General features: G+C 41.8%; 1 protein-coding gene across 2 annotated transcripts in view; it reads right to left on the bottom strand.

Moving 5' to 3' along the window:
* Positions 1-15,519, bottom strand: part of STMN2 (stathmin 2) — a 37,916-nt gene extending 22,397 nt beyond the window's left edge. Inside the window, exon 1 of one of the 2 annotated variants that reach the window (XM_027893074.1) lies at positions 15,270-15,519. In XM_027893074.1, coding sequence (XP_027748875.1) covers positions 15,270-15,288 — 19 coding nt within the window. In that variant the 5' untranslated portion in view covers positions 15,289-15,519. Of the gene's footprint in view, positions 1-6,965; positions 6,972-15,269 lie in introns of those variants that run through there. The other variant, XM_027893075.1, reaches the window with a different exon arrangement.
* Between the last annotated feature and the right edge of the window lie 5,718 nt (positions 15,520-21,237).

Below are 21,237 nucleotides of genomic sequence, written 5' to 3'. Positions count from 1 at the left end.
CCCTGAGCCATGCTTTTTCCTGCATGCAAATCTGTGGTGCTTGGGGTGGTTCTGGGGCCATGCTGGCAGCTGAAGAACCAGGGAAGGACTTGCAAAGGAGTTGGAACTTCTTCAGTGTCTTTCTAAGTTTGGGGTGGGGAGAACTGAATTACAGATTGGAAGCTGCCAAGCCTGCAAGCAGCCCCGTGTTCCTCAACAACCCTGGCATGCAGGCATCAGCCACCACAACAGCAGCATGTTGCTGCTGAACTGAGTACTGGTGGGAAGTAAAATTTCAAGTCCCTGTGTTGAGCACACTGATCTCCTCTAGAGCATCATGCAGAGCACGCAGCAGAACACCCAGGGCTAGGCCATCAGAGATAGCTGCTGTCTCCCAGTACGCTCTTAGGGTCATCTCGCCATGGCATTAGGGGAACATGCAGAGGCTCAGCTGAGATCTGCACTACTTTCTGTGCAAACTTGTCAGATGCAAACACCCTATGCCAAAGAGCTTATGGTCTAAATGAGAAAGACAGGCAAGGGATTCTGGGAAAAAAATAACCCAGAAGTGAAAAAAATCTGCCTCAGGTCATAGACTTGTTCATAAAAAAGCTTCTTGGGTAAGAGAGTTCTCCTGAATTCTATATAAGTGACACCTCTGTTGGTACAGGCTGCCTCTTTGCGAGTGCTGCAGGCAATATGGGTTCTGGCTGGTGAAACAGCTCCTTGAGTGAGGATGCAAATCAAATACAATGAAATAGAACGGCAATGGTTTAGTCATGCAGCCTACTATGATCAAACAGCATCTTCCTGAGGTATGAATCATGCTCTGGATTCTGTTCTAGCACAGTAAGACTGGGTTACTAGAGCAGGGTGTGAGAGAGCTGGCTGCCAGTGTAACTTTTATTTATCTGAATCTCACCCTCAGCCACGTGTTTTTGGAATGGTGAAATTTATTCAATTTTTCCTGATGGTAATTTTTCAGAGGCTTCAACTGACTTAATTTTGCATCACCCTTATCCTTTTATGGAGGCTTGGCAAACTCTTCGTGGTCTTGCATCACCTGGTCATGCATCACCACTGACACTGGGTGTCATTTTATTCTGTGGCATCTGTATTTTGTCACGCCTAGGGAGTAATGGCATAATCTTGCATATTGCCAGCCTTCATAATGGAAATAAGAGTTCTGCTACGGTCTCTTTTCATCTGGTCACAGCAGATCCTTTCTGGACTTGTAGTGATATTATTTCAATTATGTTATGAAATCCTTCCCCTCATCTCTGAACTGATGTTACAGTCAAATTGTTCATACTGAGCTTCTCCAGAAAACAAATATTAACAGAACTACCCACATGTTCCAAAAGTGAGCCACTGATCATCAAGGAAAGAAATGGAACAATATGGTTCAGGTAGAGCAAGTAATTAAGAACGAATGGGTAAAAAATCCAGTGTTTTCTGCTTTCATCATTCAGGGAGTCTCATCTGTTTTGGAGTACCTCACCTGAGGGAACAGAGAGGGATTGCTACACCACCAGTTTCCATTAACAGACAAGCCAGTTCTTGCCATTTTTCTGGGCTCAGATATGCACAGAACTGTAAATCTGATATGTGACTTTTTTTTAGAACTCATATAGGAGTTGTAACCACAACGTTCATTAATACTCATCCTATGCCATTCCAAAGTGCAGATACCTTTGATGTCTTCCAGTATTTTCAAAATTGTGATTTGAGCTGATGAAGTCATATACTCGTTAGTGGTAACTTGAGGCTCAGAAAATAATAAGTAAAATAAATTGCAAGTTGCTTTTTTTTTCTTTATTAAAAAGAAAAAAGAATGTGGACAATCAGCTAAATAGAAATTTGTCTTTATAATATAGGACATAAATGCAGTTTTAATTTTTGGTGAGGTTGGGCTACTGATCTTTATATTCCAGTGATTAAATGCATTCCTTGCTTGCTGAGTCATTTCACTGAGTGCAGAACATATTGAAATTATTTTCACACCATAAATATCAGGAGAATCCATTTTAGAGAAAATATGCTGCTGTGAGGGTTGTGAACAGTACCCCTCAAACTAATGATTTCATATAGACAAGAAACCCCATTTTATAGTGTCTGAATATCAAACAGAATAATCTGTTAGTTAGTTTAGACATATATGCATTTACATAAAAATGTGTGTTTGTATATATGTAAATCTTTATTTATGTAACTTTATTGGTTGATTTTGAACAATTGACATGTATTTAATGTACTTAGCCCAAAGCCAAATACGTGTAACTGCATCTTTATGCTACACAATCACTCTTGCTGGCTGCCATGACTACCGACTAAATGTCAAAATGAAAAAGACAATGAAAGGAGACAGTCTGAAAAATTCAATTTACTTCAGGGTTTTTGAATGGAATTTTAATTTTGTGAGACATCTTAAAATAAGGATGTCTCATCATTTTGAATAAAGGCATTAGTTTGCTTTCTGTACACAATTGCAAATGATATATGTAAGGAGATTAGTTACACAGGAAGAGTTCCTATTCTTGCAATAATACAATGGCACACACATTATATTGTGTTAATTAACAATAGTATTTTAAATTCAAATGGCAGAACCAAACAAGCTCCTAGTAAATGACTTTTGAGTTTCTGGGTAAAAATATTTGATTTTAGAGTCTGCCTGTCAACATAACTTGTATTTGTGGAAGATTCTGCTTTAAACCCAAGGAGGTGGGATAGCAGGAACTGTGTTATTATGATGCTTTATACTGTATGGCTTAATTCCCTTTTTTCATAACAAAGACACTATAAATGCAAATGTCTTTATACAAATTTGAGTCTACTCCATGGGGTATATGTAGGAGCAAGGGGCTGTATTTATTTTTATTAAAACATATTACAAAGGATTGAATTTCTGGTTTTAAAGAAATGTAGTCCCTAATTTAAAAAAGTCTCCCTATGTAGGAAGCCTGTCAAAGGTGTGTTTATCCTTGGAGAAATCCTCTAGTCCAAAAATAATGTTTTTAGTTTTTGAAGGACTATGAAAGCACTCTACAGAGTAAGCAAAAAGGACAGCAACTCCCTCATCAACCATGTTGATACAAAGCAGGTTCTGCAAAACTCATCTTCTCATTTGGCGTTATCTCCTAACAAGTGGGTAGTAGAATGACTAGGAAAAGAATCTTTTGGCAGGTCACCAAATCTAGAAACTAGGGCTAGTATGAAAATCTATTTTTGCAGCATTGAAAGACATAGGATAATTTTCTCTTAGTCTTCTATACAGTCCAAAAGAAAGTAAAAATACCTGAGTGAGGTTTCAGATGATGTTTCAGTGCATGGCTACCTAAACCTATAACTGTCAATCCTGAAGGATGAAGTCTAGGTACCAAAATAGGAATGGATACTGGGGCAGGGACTTTGTTAAAAAATAAACTTATAGGGATAAATTTGGCATGTGTAGGTTGGCTCCAAAAGTCTCACAAGGAAGAGGTTGTTTTTTGGTGCAGGTTTTTTTGTGTGGGGGGTTTATTTTCCTTTTTTTTTTGTTTTGTTTGTTTTTTTGTGTGTGTTTTGGTTTGGTTTGGTTTTTGTTTGTTTTGTTGTTGTTGTTTGTTTGTTTGTTCCTCCCCCCCCCATTCATTCTACCTTCCTTTTTAAGGGTCCAAATTTGGAAGAACTGAGAAAGGAAGCAAAGGTGTGTGTGAACCAGCAGGAGGGGAGGTTGTGTTCACCATTGCTTGGAGACATCTGGTGATGTGCAGCTGCACCTGAGGTACTGTATCCAGTTTTGGGTCCCCCAGTTTAAAAGGGACATGGAGGAACAGGTGAAAGTCCAGTGGAGGGCTACCAGGAAGGTGAGAGACCAGAGGCAGGTGGCTTGCGAAGGGTAGTTGGAGACGGCCTGGTTTGTTTACTTGGGCAAAGGGGTGGCCTAAAGGACAATAAACTAGCTGCTTACAACTATTTGAAGGAAAGATCAATGAAATGACAGAATTAAACTTTTTCAGATGACAGACATCTGTAACTCTGTGGCTTTCAGATTTTTCTACATGACCTTTACCTAAATGATCTAAGCAGCTATTACTACTAATTACCAGATTTATACTTCTACTATTGTATCCTGCCACGTCTTTATGCATATATGCAAACATCTGACTGCCTCCATTACAAAAATAATGATACCACTCAACAGGATATTGCTAAAACTTATCATGGTTGGGCATAGATTATAAATATTACTGAGTATGCTAACCAGAAGATACATAAAATTATTAAGAAAAAAAAAGAGAGATAAAAAATTACAACCTCTTCTTGGAAACCATGCTGACGATGCAAAGAACTTCTTGTATTATTCAGAATTGATTAAATTGGCTGAGGGAGAACATTTACTGCTGGGATACTTTTGTTATAATTCATGCTAAAATAAAACTAGAACAAGAACCACTGGTCACAGGAAATGACCTGTGTTTTAAGTAGCTTTGCTCTGATTTGCATAATAGAAATAAATGGATTTTTGAAGATGTGACATTAATGCATAAATGTCTACACTATAAGAATTTATATGGACTCTCAGTAATATGACTACTCCCAATTAGGTCTTTCATGACTCACCTCTCTTTTTCATCTTTCTCTTCTCCTTCACTCTTTTATACTGTTTTTCATTTTTTTTCCTATTCTGAAATATTACTGAAGATTTCTAGAGCACCTTTGCTCTGTCAATTTATCCCTCTGCAGCTGTCTATCTGCCTGTCTCCCTGTCTCTCTATTTTTCTGCAAAACTGACCTCCACTTAGAAGAAGATCTTGATGAATTCAGAGACACTGCTCTGCTACTAAATTAACCACATGAGTAGTTGATCCCTGCAGAGATGCTCCACTGATTGGTGGTGTGAGGGCGCTTGGCTCATTTAGAATAATAAAAAAAAGATTTTCACTTGCAATAGTGAGATTTTCAGGGCACTGTGCACCAGCATCAACAGTCTGTCATTAACAGCAAACCAGAACTTCTGTGTTGCTCAGCCTGCTCTTTCTAACAGACTCATCAAACTTCTAGGACTGGCTTGTCCATTTGATTTTTAGTATGTTCTTAAAGTAGCAGGAGCTGGATATATCCAAATGTCAACTTGTAATAGACTGTTCTGTCTCTTTTGTTGTATAATCAAATTCTTTTTCCTGTATAAGAAAAAAAAATCTCTTTGCCTGTATAATCAAATTCTCCTTTATTAGTGTAGCTGGCTTTTACATGACTTTTCAAACTATTAAAAAGAGATTTCTTTCCTAAGCTGACACTTAAGGAGATTTAAAGGGTGAAAAAATGGGTTCATCAGATGTAAACCAACACAGATTTATAAATACATCCATAGATTTATAAATGCATCCACAGATTTCCACAGGTTTAGGTTCTAATTCTAGCAAGATTGGAGTTCCTGGCCTTTGCACAACTTAGCCTTAAACATTTGACTGTACACCACAGTCGGCCATTGTTATTTCCCATACTGTGCTGGGTTTTTTTCCCCACTGCATTAGAAAATATGGGAGTCCTTCTTCCACTGAACATCACTTTGATAAATTACAATTTGGCCTACAGTTTTCTCAGCTGGAAGGCTGCCTCTTGTTGAATCCTGGAGAAAACATTTCATTATTTCTATGAAGATGACTAGGGAAAAATTCATGCATGTGGTAAACTAAACAAGTGCTTATTTTATTTATTTTAAAGGTTCTAGTGCTTTGTGCCAGGAAATCATTCTTCATTTGAAAAACGTCTGTCCAGGCCTGGCTGTGGAAGTCACTGAAATACTGGATTTCAGGCTTAAGCCATCGCTGAGAGATACAAATCCAAGCTTTACAGCCAGTTTGTCTCTAACTGAAATTTGACCAAGAATGAGGGTGGATTGACTGGATAATGATACTGGGTTAAGAAAATCAGGGAAAGGGTACCAAGGAAATGGACTGAACTGGAAATCAGTAGGTGGTGGGGATGAAGCAGATGGGAAACTGATTAGGACAGCAGATTGTTCACAAGAAAGTTGAGAGTCATCTGAAACAGAAATCTTCCTGATTGCTAGCTCAGACCTTCCTCTAATGCAAATGACATTAAAAGAGTATAGTAATAGAGTAGCAGTTCAGGGGCAGACTGGGGTCCATCTGATATAATATTCTGTTTCCAGAATACTTTTTCTTAATTTTGTTTTAATCTAGGAAATTCCATCCATACAACTACATAGAAATGTACTAAATATAAATTTGCAGCCTTTATATTGTAGATTACTTCTGTTTGCTTGTCTAAATGTCTTGATTTTATTTTTACTATTGCAATTTTTTTTTTACCCTTAACAGTGCTGTTCACATCTTTGTGCAGAAATGAGGTTGCCAGCAGAACTGAGACCTCTAGAATAGCACTGTCAAGCTACATAAATTAGCAATTACAATTTTGCAGAGGACTTGAAAGTACCTCTGTCATGTTTAATCCTGTTTTTCAGGCCTTCCACCACAAGAAGGTGAAATTCTTTACATTGTTAATGAAATGCAGTATGGTTCTCTAGGTCATATATTTCCCTTCTTGATCTTTCACTGCAAAAAAAAAAAGTGAATGCACTTCAAAAAGGAGTAACTTGAACCCCCAATGCAGCTTAAAATAAATACCTTACTTTACTTAAGAAGTCATTATTGATATTTTACTTAGAAAATAACGGTGTTTAGAGGTAGAACATCATTTCCCAGCAAGAAGTTATTTGCCTTGAGAACAAGTGTTTTGTTGACAAATTTCAAACATTTAAGTTTTTAAATCAGGAGTAAGGGCTTCATTCCTATCTACAACATATACTGAAAGGTCCATGACTGCAGTCTCAACAGCACCAAAAATATCTGAGCACAGGAAAAATATTAGCTTAGAAATAGGGTTTTTTTACTATCTACATAGTAAATTGAATAAACACCAGTACCTGGAGACAAACAATGTATATTCAAGTGACATAAACGTGACTTGAGTGATACCAATTGCTGTTTCTTTTCACATGAATAATGGAGAAACAAATATATTAAAATAGTTAATAGACTAATAAAAATTAAAAATTATAGAAATTGATTCATGCATTCATTTTAAGTAAAAAAATTTCCTGGGAGCATGCAACATTTCTTACAGCTCTATTCAGGTAACAGGAGGATCTGCAGTACCAAAATACCAGGAAACAAAAAAAAATTTAATTTTGGCTACATTTTTATATACTGGTGTTGATAAAAAAAATTTTGTGCATCTTGGACCTGGCTGTTGTCTCTACAGTCTTTCAAAAAGAAAAAATAATTGTAATAATATTAGTCACTCCAGGGATCTCTGCCAATAAAATGACATCAAGAGTCATCCCAGTGGAAACCAGAGGATGAATGTGAACATGTGTATCTGAGAAATCTTAGCCCAAAAGGACAATTTGTATTGTCAATAACTTTGAAAGGATAAAAAAAATAACATTAAGATCAAGAGTTATAGCTATGTAATCACGTAGTGACTGGTGAATATATTTAAATGTAAAAACCATAAACATTAAAAGGTACTTTGGCTATCTCCAGGTACAGCATATCTTAGCTTAAGATAAATTGTCCATTTTTAAACCTCTATGTCAATCAATAGCATAAAATATCCACAAAATTAATTTTTTTTTACCTAAGAAATTCCCTAAGGATTATAAAAAACTACCTGAATAGCACGGAATGCTAATACACCTTTAGAAGGTTAAGTTGCTCTGTTTCCGAATCTGATCACTATGGATTTTTGCAAATTCTAGAATATTGGAGCATAGTTACACATTTCCATGCAGTATGGAACAGAACCTCACATCCCAACTATGATTTTCCCCATCTTAACAAAAAGAAAGTCAGGTCATAAAATGATTAACCCACAAAACCAGTTAAAGGAGTTAGGTGCCTAAAATGATGTTTAAGAAAAAAAAAAGCCAAACCCGCAGGTTTCTAAATCCAAAATGTGGATCCTGCAAATTTCTACACATGTGAGGAGAGGTCATGAAAATCCAGAAAAACACAATTTGTGCTCTTCAAATTGGTGTGCCGTGGAGGGTGTTAGCTTTTTTCACAAGCAAGGTTGTCTCAGACTTGAAATGTTTAATCCCCTAACATTGGGAATGGGGTGTTTTTCCAACTCAGATCCAATCCTCTGAAGAAATCTGTGTAGCCTGTTTCCTGAGAGCATCTGGAACATGTAGATAGGATAGGGTTCTTCATATATGTAAATGCAGCCAAAGGTTTCTTTTAAAATGCAGCTGAGGGGAAACGTTGCTGACCTTCTTACTTCTGCCCTTTGGGACAACTGTCTACAGTGAGCACCTTTGACTAGGAAATGCCAGAGCTGAGTTCAGTCTCTTTTGGAACGAGGGGATTCAGGCCAAAGGGTCCTAACTGCCACCTAAAGAAACTCAAGTTCTATTTTCTGCTCCCATAACTGTTTCTATTTTGACATATCATGCAAAATCTAATGATGGTCCTGGGGTCCCCAGTTACTAGGTGGAGGTCATCCTCCCTCCTGTGTGCTGTCTTGTCCTCTCTCTAACACGATGCTCTTCCCACAGAAGGGTGGAAAGCGGACACAGCTCAGTGGCTCTGGTCTTATCTGGGAAGGGAGGACATGCATGGACAAGGGACACCAGATCCCAGCCCCACACTTGAAGGCCAGCCTGTGGCTCAGGGGCAGGAGTGTGCCCATTGCCACCACTTTTCCTCCCACCACAAAGGTAGAGACTGAAGCAGGGCTTCTCTCTGAAGTGCCCAAGGGATGGTTGAAGTGTCCCTATTCCTCCCTGCATTTTCCTCTGGGTTTCTGAATTGAGTGCATTCACTCTTGACCATAGCCAGAGACACTGACCTCTCCCCACGTGCTGTGGAGTTACAGTCGTACCTGCATGCCACCACAGGTGCCTTAGAGCTTTATTAACCCTATCCTCAGTCACCTCTCTAAACTTAAACTATCTGCCCAGGGCAAAACTGGTGAACAAAACCCTACCAACCCTGTTTCATGACTGTGTATGTGAAGGATCACAATTTCCCCACACACAGTAACTGCTACAACCATGAAGTTTTGTGTATTAGATTGAGTGCATGAGTCATAATTTATTTATGAACTGATTGGATTTGACTGCTATACCTTGAAGAAAATAATTCTATATGTATTCAGAAAAGTCTAATGTTTTGTGTAGACAGTGTGCATCAGTTTCACTGCACATCCTGGCAGAAAAAGCTGAAATTCACTTTATTGGTTAAATTATGTATTAGCAGACAGGAAAAAGAAAAGCACAATAAGTGGAAGAGAAAATTAATTAATTCTGGAGCAGATTTGTATGCTGGTTTTTCTCAGACACACGATGTCTTAAGTATTTAGTTCCCAGGAGCCAGCATTTCTGAATCAGTCCATTTTTTCAACTGAGGATGCAGGTCCATGTGGGTTGAGGTCTCCAAAGCAATTTTTCCTGCTTTTGAAAAGTGCTGAGCAACTAGGGCAATGGGTACTGCCTGCACTGCAGTCATGGGTGCCCAGCACCTTGCAGGATTGAGGTATGTGTCCCAGGCAGAGCTGCTGGCTGATTTTCACAGAGGGGACTCGCACTTCCAAGTGGGATCAACAATATTGTTAAACTGAACAAAAACCAACAACACCTCAGGCTATATCCACAGAATGCGTGAGGGTTGTGTGTAACCTAGAAAGAACTGTGAATATCAGACATTCCTCCAAATCAGCTGCCAACTTCTGTGCCCCATAGGCTGTGCCCCCAGTTGTACTGAGGCCAGTGGCTGTACTCCATTGGCTGCAGTGACACAAGAGTCATTTGCAAAATCTGTTCATCTATCATCCATTTTATGGATACTGATGAAGAAGACACATTCTCTGCAAGCCACCTGAGGATGGCAACAGTTTTTGTTTATAAAGGTGACTCGTAGGGAGAACTGAGAGTGGATTTTTTGAGGGTAGTTACTGCAGAGGTAAGCAAGCACCGCTGCTGCTTTGTGATGTGACATTTACTCCTCCTGAAAGCATTGGGCAGATCTGCTGAGAGTGCCAGGATAAAGAGTTTTGAAGCCTGATAACCTAAATTGAAAGGCAAATGCACTATATATACACACACACACGTATATATATACATACACAGCCTGTGGGGAGGGCACACTGTGAGAAGGCTCAATGCCACTCTCAGTCCCTTACGTTTCAGTGGTGGCTTTCTTGCTGTATCAGCTTTAGCAAAGCTCTTAGTAAGTTAATTTTCCACCTATATCAATTATGTGGTGTGACACCATTTTAGGATGCCTACTTAAAGACACCCAGGGCTTGATGTTTTTCAAGAGTGCTGAACATCTCTTTGCTTCTTTCGACTCTGAACAAATGAGGTAGTTAAATCAGAAATACATGAAAATGCTTCAGAGATCAAGTATTGCCCAGACTGACCTATCATGGGAACCCTCTGACCTCTGTGTTTCAGACTATATAATGTCTACTTCTCACTGCAGGCAATTATGAGAATTAATTAGTTTGAAGGATAAAACAGTATCTAAATATATTGCTGGATATGAGTGTCTCATCTGTCTTCTGAGTTGTTTTTAAATCAATGTTATTAATTTGAAAATGGAGAATCCTTTTCTAAAGAAATGAATATAAATGTCACCTGACATAAAACTAACCATTAGGTTAGATTACACAGTATTTATACTAAAAAATAAGTGTGCAAAATAGGATCTAGAGAAATGTACTGTTGTAGTACAAATATAAAAATAAATAATAATAAATTCCCAGAGTTAAATAATAAATTAAAGAAAATTCAAACTGACAAAATTGATGTGAATGAACTACAAAAATAAGTTTTTAAACAGGGAAGTCTTTAGTCTAACTAGAGCTTATATTTGGAAAAAGAGGTGATGGAGGTGGAGGTGAGAGAACATTTTGGAAGTGTTCAAGCTGCTGAATTTTATTTTTATTTCCTCAGCATGTTATGGGATCTCTTCCATAAGAAAATGAAATTGATGACATTTTATCCTCCTGCCTGTACACATCACAGAGTAAGTAAAAATCTGCTATGAGGTAATATATTCTTAGCCATATGGACTGTTTTTAAAATTATTCCTGCCTCAATTCTCAATAGCAGGAAGAGTAACTGACTCTTCAAAAACCAAGAAAAGAATGTGAATAGGTGTTAATCTTCAGTTCTCTGGTGAAGTGTACTTGCAATGAACTTTATATTAGCTCAGTAATAAAAGTTCTCAGAAAAATGTTTCTTCTGCTAGATCCTGAAAAAAAATTGGAAAAATAATGTCTCACATAATGTTATCACATTTCTGATAACATTATGACACAATACACTATTTTCTGATTCTTGCCTACACTGGCTCTCATATTAACATAATTTCCTACTTGCCTATGCAAAAATGTTATTTTCTGACAGCTGAAAATAATTCAGAGCTGATTTGTGTTCATTTATTTATAAAAGGGAAGGTTAAAACCTTCAGCTAAAAACTGCATAATATGGAAAAGAGCATGCTCAGTTCAAATTCAGCCTGGCACTTAAGCCATATGTTGTTTAACTGGAAGCTTGTCATTGCCACTGATGTCCAGATGACTACTCGTGTGCAATTGTTAAAGATCAAACAATTGTTTAAGTGCAGTGGCAAATCAGAGGCAGAACGCTTACACCTTTGCAGTAAAAAAGGCCTAGTTATTAAAGTAATTGAACCAGTTAAACTCAACAACCATACACTTATTTATTACTTCATATGTATGTTTACATACCAGATAAAACAATAGTGTAGTACTCAGTTAACACACAAACTTAGCAATGGCCTTGCATCCATCAAGCTAAGTATAGATGTCTGAGCTCGTGACTAAAATGTAAATGACAAAGTAGAAGAACAACTCTAAAGCACTTTTACAGGAGTTTAATCAGTCTTACTGAGATATGCAAAAGAGGCAGCATGGAGCTGCCTGAATTCCCATATCCTCATAATTCTACCCATTTATCACCTCACAGCATTCTTGACTGTTTCAAAAGGAGTTGAATTTAAACACTTCCTTAACACATTATTAACATATATCCCACATATCTCTGTTAAACAACTTCCTATAAAATAAACAAGAACTATAATCAGGACTGAGAGTTTCTTTGTGATGATTGTCTGAAGATGTTCTAATAAATATTCTTTAAACAAAACACCACAAGGAAACAATGAAATAATGGTTTCAAACACCCTTTTTTAGTTCCAGTGGCACCACAGACTGCTTCAACCTCACACTGCCAGCCATGTATGTACCCTGAGTAAGTCTATCAAACCAGGTACGTGCCTGATTGGTCTTTAGTGATCCCACCTGCAAAGGCTGCTGATTTATGTAACATACATCCTGCACAGTTGGGAGTATGAAGAAAGAAGGAGTTCCTCTATCCAATACAGATTTGGTGTAGAAGATGGCATCAAAGGGGGGATGAAGTTTAAAAGCCCCTAGAATTTCTCTACAGTTGTGTTACATGGAATTTTAAAATAAGACACACTTAAAAAAAATAAATAAAAAAAAGTGTGTGTGTGTCTGCTATGCATCATTCACATACTCCATAAACTAAACAGAAAGAAGAATCTCATGGGCATTCAGGCCATATTGATCTCCCAGAAGTTCTTGCAGCTGTTGAAATTCCTAGGTAAGTCAAAGGAGCTTTCTTTGAAAACCTCTTATTTTACTGAACCTAAGAGAAAATGAGGCCTAATTTTGCTTTTTTTTTTTTTTTTATAGCAAAATATAAACATAGGTTTATCAAGGTATTTAGTATCTGTCTAACCTGAGTTACATGTAGAGTTCTGTCCAAAGCCAGCAGGACTATTTTGCATGCTCACCCTCAGACACCTGCTTAAGTGCCTTGCTGGACCAGGGCCAGAAACATAATAGTGGGCTGGCTTAAGCTGATTAGAAATGTTTTGCTGGCTCCAGTGGAAGTAGGATCCAGCCTTTATTGCCACTTTGCAAAATATGGTGCTCAAAAGGGAAAAAAAAAGTCAGGCACTGTAGTTTTCTCAGTGGTCTACTGGGTAAAGCTTGAGTACAGGACAAATGTAGTTTATTTAGCACTAACTGGAAATGTGTATTACAGAGAATATCTATTTTTTCACATGAAAATTTGTTACCTTGTAGTAACTCTTGAAATAAAGTGGCTTATTATAATAGACTGTCTAGATCCAAATTTTCTCTACTAAGAACTATAACAAGGAAAAATAAGGTTTAAGGAAATAGTGAGGAGAATCCTTAGAGCTTTGTGAGTTTAAAGAGGGAAGATGCTTTTAAAAATGTAACTTTCTTTTTTTTTTTTTAATTAAATGCTATTGTAATTAGTATTTTTAGAAACTTGAGCTAGGTAGTTACACAGCTTTCTATTGTTGGTATATGTGGCTTGTTAACCAGGTATCATTAGACAAACTGGCATCATATAGTCCCTTAGTCTCTGGGCAAACTTAATGATTCCTGACCTCTCTCTTGCTGCAGAAATCTTTATATTTTTGTGCTGAGACCATTAACCACAGGCTGAGGAGCCCTTTCTTCCCTTGTGGTAGAATTCCTAACAGGGCTTTCTGCCGCGATAGGTCCCCTACCGACTACAAATTATCAATACTGATTACCGGATTGCTGCAGTGGGGAGGGGACCGCGTGCTCGGCACTGCAGGGCTGGCCAGACTCCCACAGCCCTCACTTCCCTCCTCTGTTTGCATCTACAGCTGTCTCATGCTGTTCCCAGGGGTGCCACGGCCAGGTTAAAATGTTTTCAGTTCACACCGATTATTGCTCGGGAGTGGAACATCAGCATTCAAACAAATGCACTGGTGTAATACATTGATTACAGGCACTGCCAGGAGGGTTTGTCGTAACTTTATGCAACGTGATGAAGAGTGGCAACAAGAGCCTGCACAGAATGAAAATCTGAATGGGATTTGTTTCTTGGGGAAAGGCAACAATTGTGTTGGGAGCTCTTTCATTCTTATGGGATTTGTGCGTGCACAGTATTAATGGTGAATGATTGTGAAAACTTGAATTTGAATGCGTCAAATGCAGGTCGAGCCTCATTCCCCTCCAGGAAAAAAAAAAAACACAAAAACAACTAAACAAAAAACAACAAACAAACCCCAAACTGTTATCTCTCTCCCCCACACCCTCACTGCGATTTTTCCGCTCTCCCTCCCCAGCAGTCTCCATCGAACAAAGGGGCCAGTGCCGGGCTAACGCCCTTCGCTCCTGCCGGGACCAGCAGGACCAACAGCGACCCGACGCCCACGGGTTCCTCGATGACCCAGGAGCCCCCCGGGGGCCGATGCTGGGGCGGGGAGGGAGCAGCTGCCGCGCCCCGCCCGGCGCTCCCCGGGGCCCGGCGGGGTGGGCTGGGGCGGGGGGCGGCGCGGCGCGGCGGCAGGGCGCGGCTCTGCCGGGGAGGGGTGAGGATGCTCTGCTGGCAGCTGGAAAACGCCAAATAACAGCTGCCCCCCGGGAGAGAGAGCAGGGCGGGCACTGCTAGCGCACACCAGCTCTCCGTGATGCAGTGACCTACTTCAGCCGCCCCCATGTCCCTCCCCCCGGCAGACTGCAGGTGCGGGCAGTGCCGGGGCAACGCCGAGCGACAGCATCTTCTCACCGCCCCTCCCGCAGCCCTCCGCGCCGGGCTGGGCTGGGCTGGGCTGGGCGCGGCCGGCCGCAGTGCGCGCCTGGAAGGGCCCGCCCCGCTGCAGCCCCCCCGCCCGGCACCGCGGGCCCCCCGCCAGCCCGGCCCGGCCCTCCCCGGCCGTCGCCTGCAGCCCCCCGGGCGGCCGTGACCCTTTCGGGCGGCGGTGCCTCTCCCCCGTCCCTCTTTTCTTCTCCCCACGCGGTTTCAGAGACAGAGGGGAGCGCTGATTCCGGCTGCCGGGGACGGGGGGAGGCACATTGACAGCAGGGATAACTTCACCGTTCGTTTTGTTTCCCTTTTTTTTTTTTTTCTTTTTTTAAACTATATAAAATACATATATATTCATATTGAAATTAATGAAAGCAGTTTCAACATTATGCTATGCTCAAGTACCGACCTCACCCATCGGTTTATAATTAATCCGATCTCCATTAGGACGCTAAAGCAGCCCCTGGTTCCACCCACCCTCCTGATCAAAGAAATTAAATATGTTCAGCGTTGTCTTGATTTTTTCCCCCCCAAACTTTCGGGACAGCGAAAAGAGCACCTACTGTATGTAGAGGACCTAGGAGACAGCGGCCGTGGTACTGGCTGAAGGAAAAGAGAGGTGGTTTCTTACCCATTGCTGTTTTAGCCATGGTGGGATGTGCAGCTCTCAGAGGCGGTGAAGGCAAAGGGGTCCAGCTACAGCAGTGGAGAGAGGGAGAGAAGACTGAATAAGGCACTGAGTCAGCAGAGTGGGGCTGTGCAAGAGAAGGAGCAAGAGGCAGGAGCCCATGAATAATTATCACTCCTCCACCCAAGCAGATTGGCTCGAGAGGTCCCCTGACATGACTCCTGCAGAGCCAGAATCTCCGGGCATTAAATATTGATCCGCCAATAGTGCTGGAGTACAAAGTGCCAGAATGCAGTTTGAAATGGAAATCAGTCCTTGGCTGCCTCTCCCCCCTCGGTCTGGTGTTAATAGTACATTCCATGTCAAATGTTTTATGTCTTACATGAAAAAAGCCTATTGGTGTTGAAGGCTCTGCTGTTGCTACCTGTAAAACATGCACAAATTCACTTTAATACATTTTTTTTCCAAAGATACAAGAAAAGGGACCACTACGGCAGATTTTCAAAACCATTTCAGTGAAACAGCTCCTCAGATTATTTTTGCCTCCTGCAAGCATACACAGTTATCCTATACAATTGCTTTATACTGAATGTTTCTGCATTTCAGTACTTGTTTTAGTGTCCCCAGACCTAACCCTGGACATGCTGAACTCTGCTAAACTATGGGGAGTGGCAGCTGGACCTGCTTTCACTGTCAAAGAGCTCTGGAAAGCCAAAACCAGAATAAATGTGCAAAGAAGTTAATAACCACTTCCCTCATGCACTGTAACAACAGCCATTGGGAAGTGCTTGATGCCCTTGATAAAGTGTGCAGCATAAGACCCAGTACTGTTATTGCATGAAAGGGGATGGGCATGTTCTAAGGATTGCCTACAGTAATTTTGAGGATTCTCTATCCTCATCAGGAGGAAAGTCAGTGGCATGACTGGGAGCTACTAAACAAATGTGAGTAGTTAATTGAAACCTTTGCTAGAAACATGGCAATGATGGGACCTGTTTGGAAACCTCATGGGCCTGGAAGCCGTTGCTGACCTAGAGAAGACAGTATCCAAGAAGATGGTGGCACAAAGAGAAGGATGCTCCATCTTTACCTTTTCACCTTTATGCTGTCCAGCTGGAGCTCATGTGCTTCTCCCAGGGGAAAAACAGCCTTACTGTTAAAAGCTTGCAGTGATAACAATCTCTCACGCTGCTTGCAGACAGACAGGGCATAGGACAAATTTTCAGCTTGGAATTTGGAGGACATTACTTACAGATTTGTTTCATGGTGTAGCATATAGGTGGGTGGGAAAACCAAGGAGAGCAGACACAGGTCTCCAGAGTGGGTGGAGCTGGGTTGTCCCAGAGCAGGCAGGGCACTGACACTGTTCTCCTTCCTTTTGTGATGCTGTTTGCAGCTGCAGAGGCTACACCATGTGCCATCTCTAAATGTGGTACTCTCATTCTGTGTGTGCTTGCCTAGAACAGGTAACTCAGGATTATGCTTTTCAAGCTTGCTTGAGGTCAGTAAACAGCATCTTTGATTGAAGCAGTACCCAGAGAATGAGCATGAGGCTAGCTTTCTCTTTTGAGACACTAATGATAATCCCTGAATTGCAGAAAATATGTTTTTTTCTTTATATGAGAATAATGAAGTCTGGAAGTGAGTTTGAGGAGAAAAAACATTCCCGTGCACAGACACCATCGAGAGAGCCGTGGCGGGGCAGACGCCGTGAGGTCTCCCTGCCAAGGCGGCTCTGGCTCGCAGAAGGAGGGGATGAGGCAGGTGTGTCGGGATGCAGGGCCGATCCGCCTTCCTGAGAGGCCCTTCCCGCGCGGAAAGCAGGAAGGCGGCCCGGGAACCCGGCGGCTTTTTGGGGGGTTTCACTTCTGGGTCTTTGGCTGTGCGGCTGAATGGGGGGTTGGGTGAGCAGGGGACAGGATTGTGCCTGGATGTCTGTAGCGAGAAGAGCTTATTCCCAAAAGGAAATGGTGAGCGACCACGCGGTGCTCCGCACACAAGGGCGGCCTCGCCCCAATCGAGACACACCCAGGCCCCCACTCCGCGGGCAGGGGCGTGCGGAGGGTGGCCGGGCGCTCTCCGTGGTGCTGCAGGCGGCGGCGCCGCCCAGGGCAGCTGCATCCCCACTGCGCCTCGTGGGCGGGATGGGGGACGGGCAGGCAAGGAGGGACCGGCAGGGAGTCGGACTGAGGGCGGGAGGCAGGCAGAGCCCCAACGAGGAGGGGGTAGGCAGGGGTGGATGCGGCTGCCCCCCCTTCCCCCGTCGCGGTGCTGGCCTCGTCCGGCTCCGTCGCTTCCCCTGTCTGTGCTGCCTTCCCGGCACGGGACGGCATCGGGATTCGGCTTGGCTCCGCGGGGCTCAGCTGCCGGGGAGGGGGTGACACCGGCAGAGCGCTGACACAGTGCATCTCTGCTCGGCTCCCCATCCCCCGCCCGGCACGCCCAGTAAGGAGGAGAACCCGCCCCAGCGTCTGTCTCTTCTATTTAGTTCTGATTTTCTTGTTCTCCGAGCTAAAGCAGCGGCACGGGGCGGCCGGCAGAGCCTCCCCTGCGGGAGGGACCTCGCTTCTCACTTCCCGCTTCCCTGCGGCAGCAGCAGTGGCAGGAGCGCTTCCCTGCTCCCTTCGCGGCCGGGAGTGGCGCCTCTGCTCGACCCCCGGGTGCCCCAGGCCTGGACTCCTCGCATCCCCGAGGGAGCCAGGGGAGGTTGTCAGGCCGGGACGGTGGTGGGGGGTGGACACAGCTCGGCTCTCCCCCAGGAAGCTGCTACCGGGCTCCTACGGCTGGTAATGCCGAGAAAGTGGTGCAAGAAATTGCTTGGCAATCACTGTCATGTCAAATCTTGGCATTTACAGGAGCAGTTACCAGACACTCCATACATCATTTCTGTTCCACTGACTGCCGCCTTTTGATGTTTTGTTTCATATAAATTTTACCGGAGCATGAATTAAACTCCAGCGTATCCTAGCAAGGCTAGGACTTTTTTTCTTTCACAATCTGGGCCTTTTCTTGATTGACACTAAAATCCATTTGCAGCTCAGCTTACCTCCAGGTCTGTGGCTGCCTTACTGTGGCTTTCATCCCACTTTTGTTGGACACTTCTGTGGCCTTGGCCAGATGGTTGAAAACATTTTGTTAATTTTCCCCATTTGTTCTTTTCTCCATTTGCTAAGAAAGGGTTTTACTTTTTACCCCGTTTCAGACAAGGGAGAAAGGGAGATGGTACTGGAAAGAAAAATGTTTGTGCAGCACTTTGAAGACAATTGCTGCTAAGAAAATGAATTGCATTGGCATTGAAATACAATGCCTCACAAAGATGGGAGTAGGTCATGAATCTCCTACTGTCTGCCTGTGCTATGTGTCTGTGCTGCATAGGCTGTGAGGCCGTGCAGCGTGGTTTAGTTTTCTTAAATAACTTGGAAAGTCAGCTTTTTTCTTTCTGACTTCTGCGAGACTTGTTTACACTTAGCCTTTGTCATCAGGAAGTGTAATCGACCTTATTTAGAGGAGGCTGATTTTTTTTTATTTTTTTTTTCCATTTCTGATTCTTTAGGCCTTCTGGAGTGATTTCTCTTAGTGTCTGTGCAATTTTAGAAAATTAATTAGTAATTAATTAATGATTATTTTGTTTACATCGCTCTTACTTCCAAGCCTTCACCAAAACCGATAAAAGATATTGTTCATTTTGTATGGTAAAGTTCTCAAAAGTCAAAAAATGGTGCCTATGCAACCTTAATTACTCTTCATATGCATTTATATAATTATACAATTTTTAATTATATACTTAATTGTATACTTAATTATAAACAATCCACCAGATTCTCTCTACATACATAATAAGATGGATGATACTCCCTTGGTGAACACTATTGGATTTTTTTTTTCATTCTGTTCTCATAGAAGAGAACCTTGACACAGTCCTCTTTGTCCTTGAAAGCATGGGTACAATAAAGATTTTCTTGCAGGAATGTTTGCCAGACTATCTTCCTAACATGGGTGAAAAAATCTTTTGTCTATCCTCACTCTTCACAAGAGGTGAAGTATAGATTAGATTTTAGCATAGTCCATGTTTCAGTAAGCAGCTAAATCCTGCATGTTTTCATGGGAAAGTTAGAAAGAAAAGACTACGAATATATACATGTGGGATTTTCATAATCTTTGTAATGTTTTGGCTTTTCTTTGTAACTTTTTTCTGATTTTTTTCTGTAAAACTGCATAAATATACCAAGCAGCTGAAAAGATTAGCTGTGTACTGAATGCACAGGGAGAAAGAAAGAGCACAGATACATATGTATAACTGTGTCTTGTATGTGAAACACGGTTACCATTTTTTTCTTGAATTCTATCTTATATTTCCCTATGGAATATTTGACTTATAAAGCAGTAAAGTGCTGTTACATTTCCATTAGCATTTCTCTGCTTCTGAAATTATGTTTTTTTTACTAGGCACAACCTATCTAAAAATCATCTTGTTTAAGCCTGGAAGTGTCTTGATTAGCCAGCTGCAAACAATGTCACCGTTAGTGATTTCAGTTGCTGCTCATTCCATACACATGTAGGAATAGAGCAGCTTTAGCACTCGCCTGGTTTCATGCAGGCTTTTATACTTGCATGGCTGCACATGATATTCCTTTCAGCAGCATTCAGGATCATCATGGGCAAGCTGTATTAGGACATTTGTGGATTTTTAAAAAGATTTTTTTTATTATTGTTGTTATTTTCCCCAGAAATTTGTAAGCAATTACTTAACGCTAGCATGGGGATTGGACATAATGAGATCTCACTCAACGCCTTTGTCCATGAGATGTGAGCTAGAGCTGTGTGAGGCCACATGATGGGAGTGGCCTGGTTGCATCTAGTGTGTTTACACTAGCAAATCTGTGCTGTGCTGTAAATACATAAACCGCTATAGGCCTGGTGGGGCAAGACTGGGCAAACTGAGGTGGAAACCAATTGTGTCATTCTGAATGAGGACAGCATGTGCATGAGACCATGAGAACTGTTGTGTGGAATCAGACCAAGGGGCCATCTATCCAGTAGCCTGTAAATTGCATATTCCTCCCCTTCCAAGGCCCCAGCAGATAACAGGATTTTCTAGTCAGTAACGTTCTTACCTCGGGTGAACCCCTCATCATCAGATCTTCAACGGGGCACACTGGAGGGGAATCCCAGTGCCTCTGGAACAGTTTTAGTTTTCTCATCCTGACCCATCTCTCTGGGTATGCCACCAGCAGGCAGCCTCCCCACATCCTTACATACATTCAGTATGCTCAACAAATGCTGTTAGAGACGCTCCACTGGATGTCCCCCTGTGAATCCCTAAATTCGTAATGCTTTTGCTCTCCCTTCTTTGTTTCCACTTCCATGTCCCTGTGCTTGCTTTTTTTTTTTTTTTTTTAATGTCTTTCCTCTGAAGTTCACTGTTCACAGGTAAAGTCTTAGTTTTTATTCTTGGTAAGGGGTGAGCTGTGTCTGAAATGGGAAGCTGTGTAGCAAGAGCAGCCACAAGTACAGGCCTAGGAGCAGCAGCAGAGGGCAAGCTCCCATTACTTTCCCAGATGCAGTTTTAGGCCTTCCTTTGGTCTCTTCACATTTAGTTATCCTCTAGTAGTCCAGCTTCTCTTTATCATCACTGGTTGTAGGTGAACTTCGGGGGAAGGCTGAGAGTAGACAAAGCATGTGTCATACTCCCTCAGAGATTATTACAGTCTCTGCTCACAGGAAATGCCCGAGCCTGATACAATTTTGGGACTCAGTAACCCTTGATGGATCTTTTTTCTTCTATGGTATCCACAATGTCCCATGTCAATAGGTTCCACAGGATGGCTCCTTGCTGTGTAAAGAGGCATCTTTTGTTGTTTTAAAGCACTTAGTTCTGTCTCCCTTACTGTTTGCAGTGAGAAGATACACAGCTATTTTAACTTGCTGGTTTTGCTCTTCTTTGGATTGACTAAATTTCTTGTGACTGTTG

Source organism: Empidonax traillii, unplaced genomic scaffold (assembly GCF_003031625.1).
Source record: "Empidonax traillii isolate 1590-97213 ecotype Southwest subspecies unplaced genomic scaffold, ASM303162v1 scaffold378:size984864, whole genome shotgun sequence".
Lineage (NCBI taxonomy): Eukaryota > Metazoa > Chordata > Aves > Passeriformes > Tyrannidae > Empidonax > Empidonax traillii.
The sequence above is the reverse complement of the archived record's forward strand: the minus strand, read 5'-3'. Positions and strand labels throughout refer to the sequence as shown.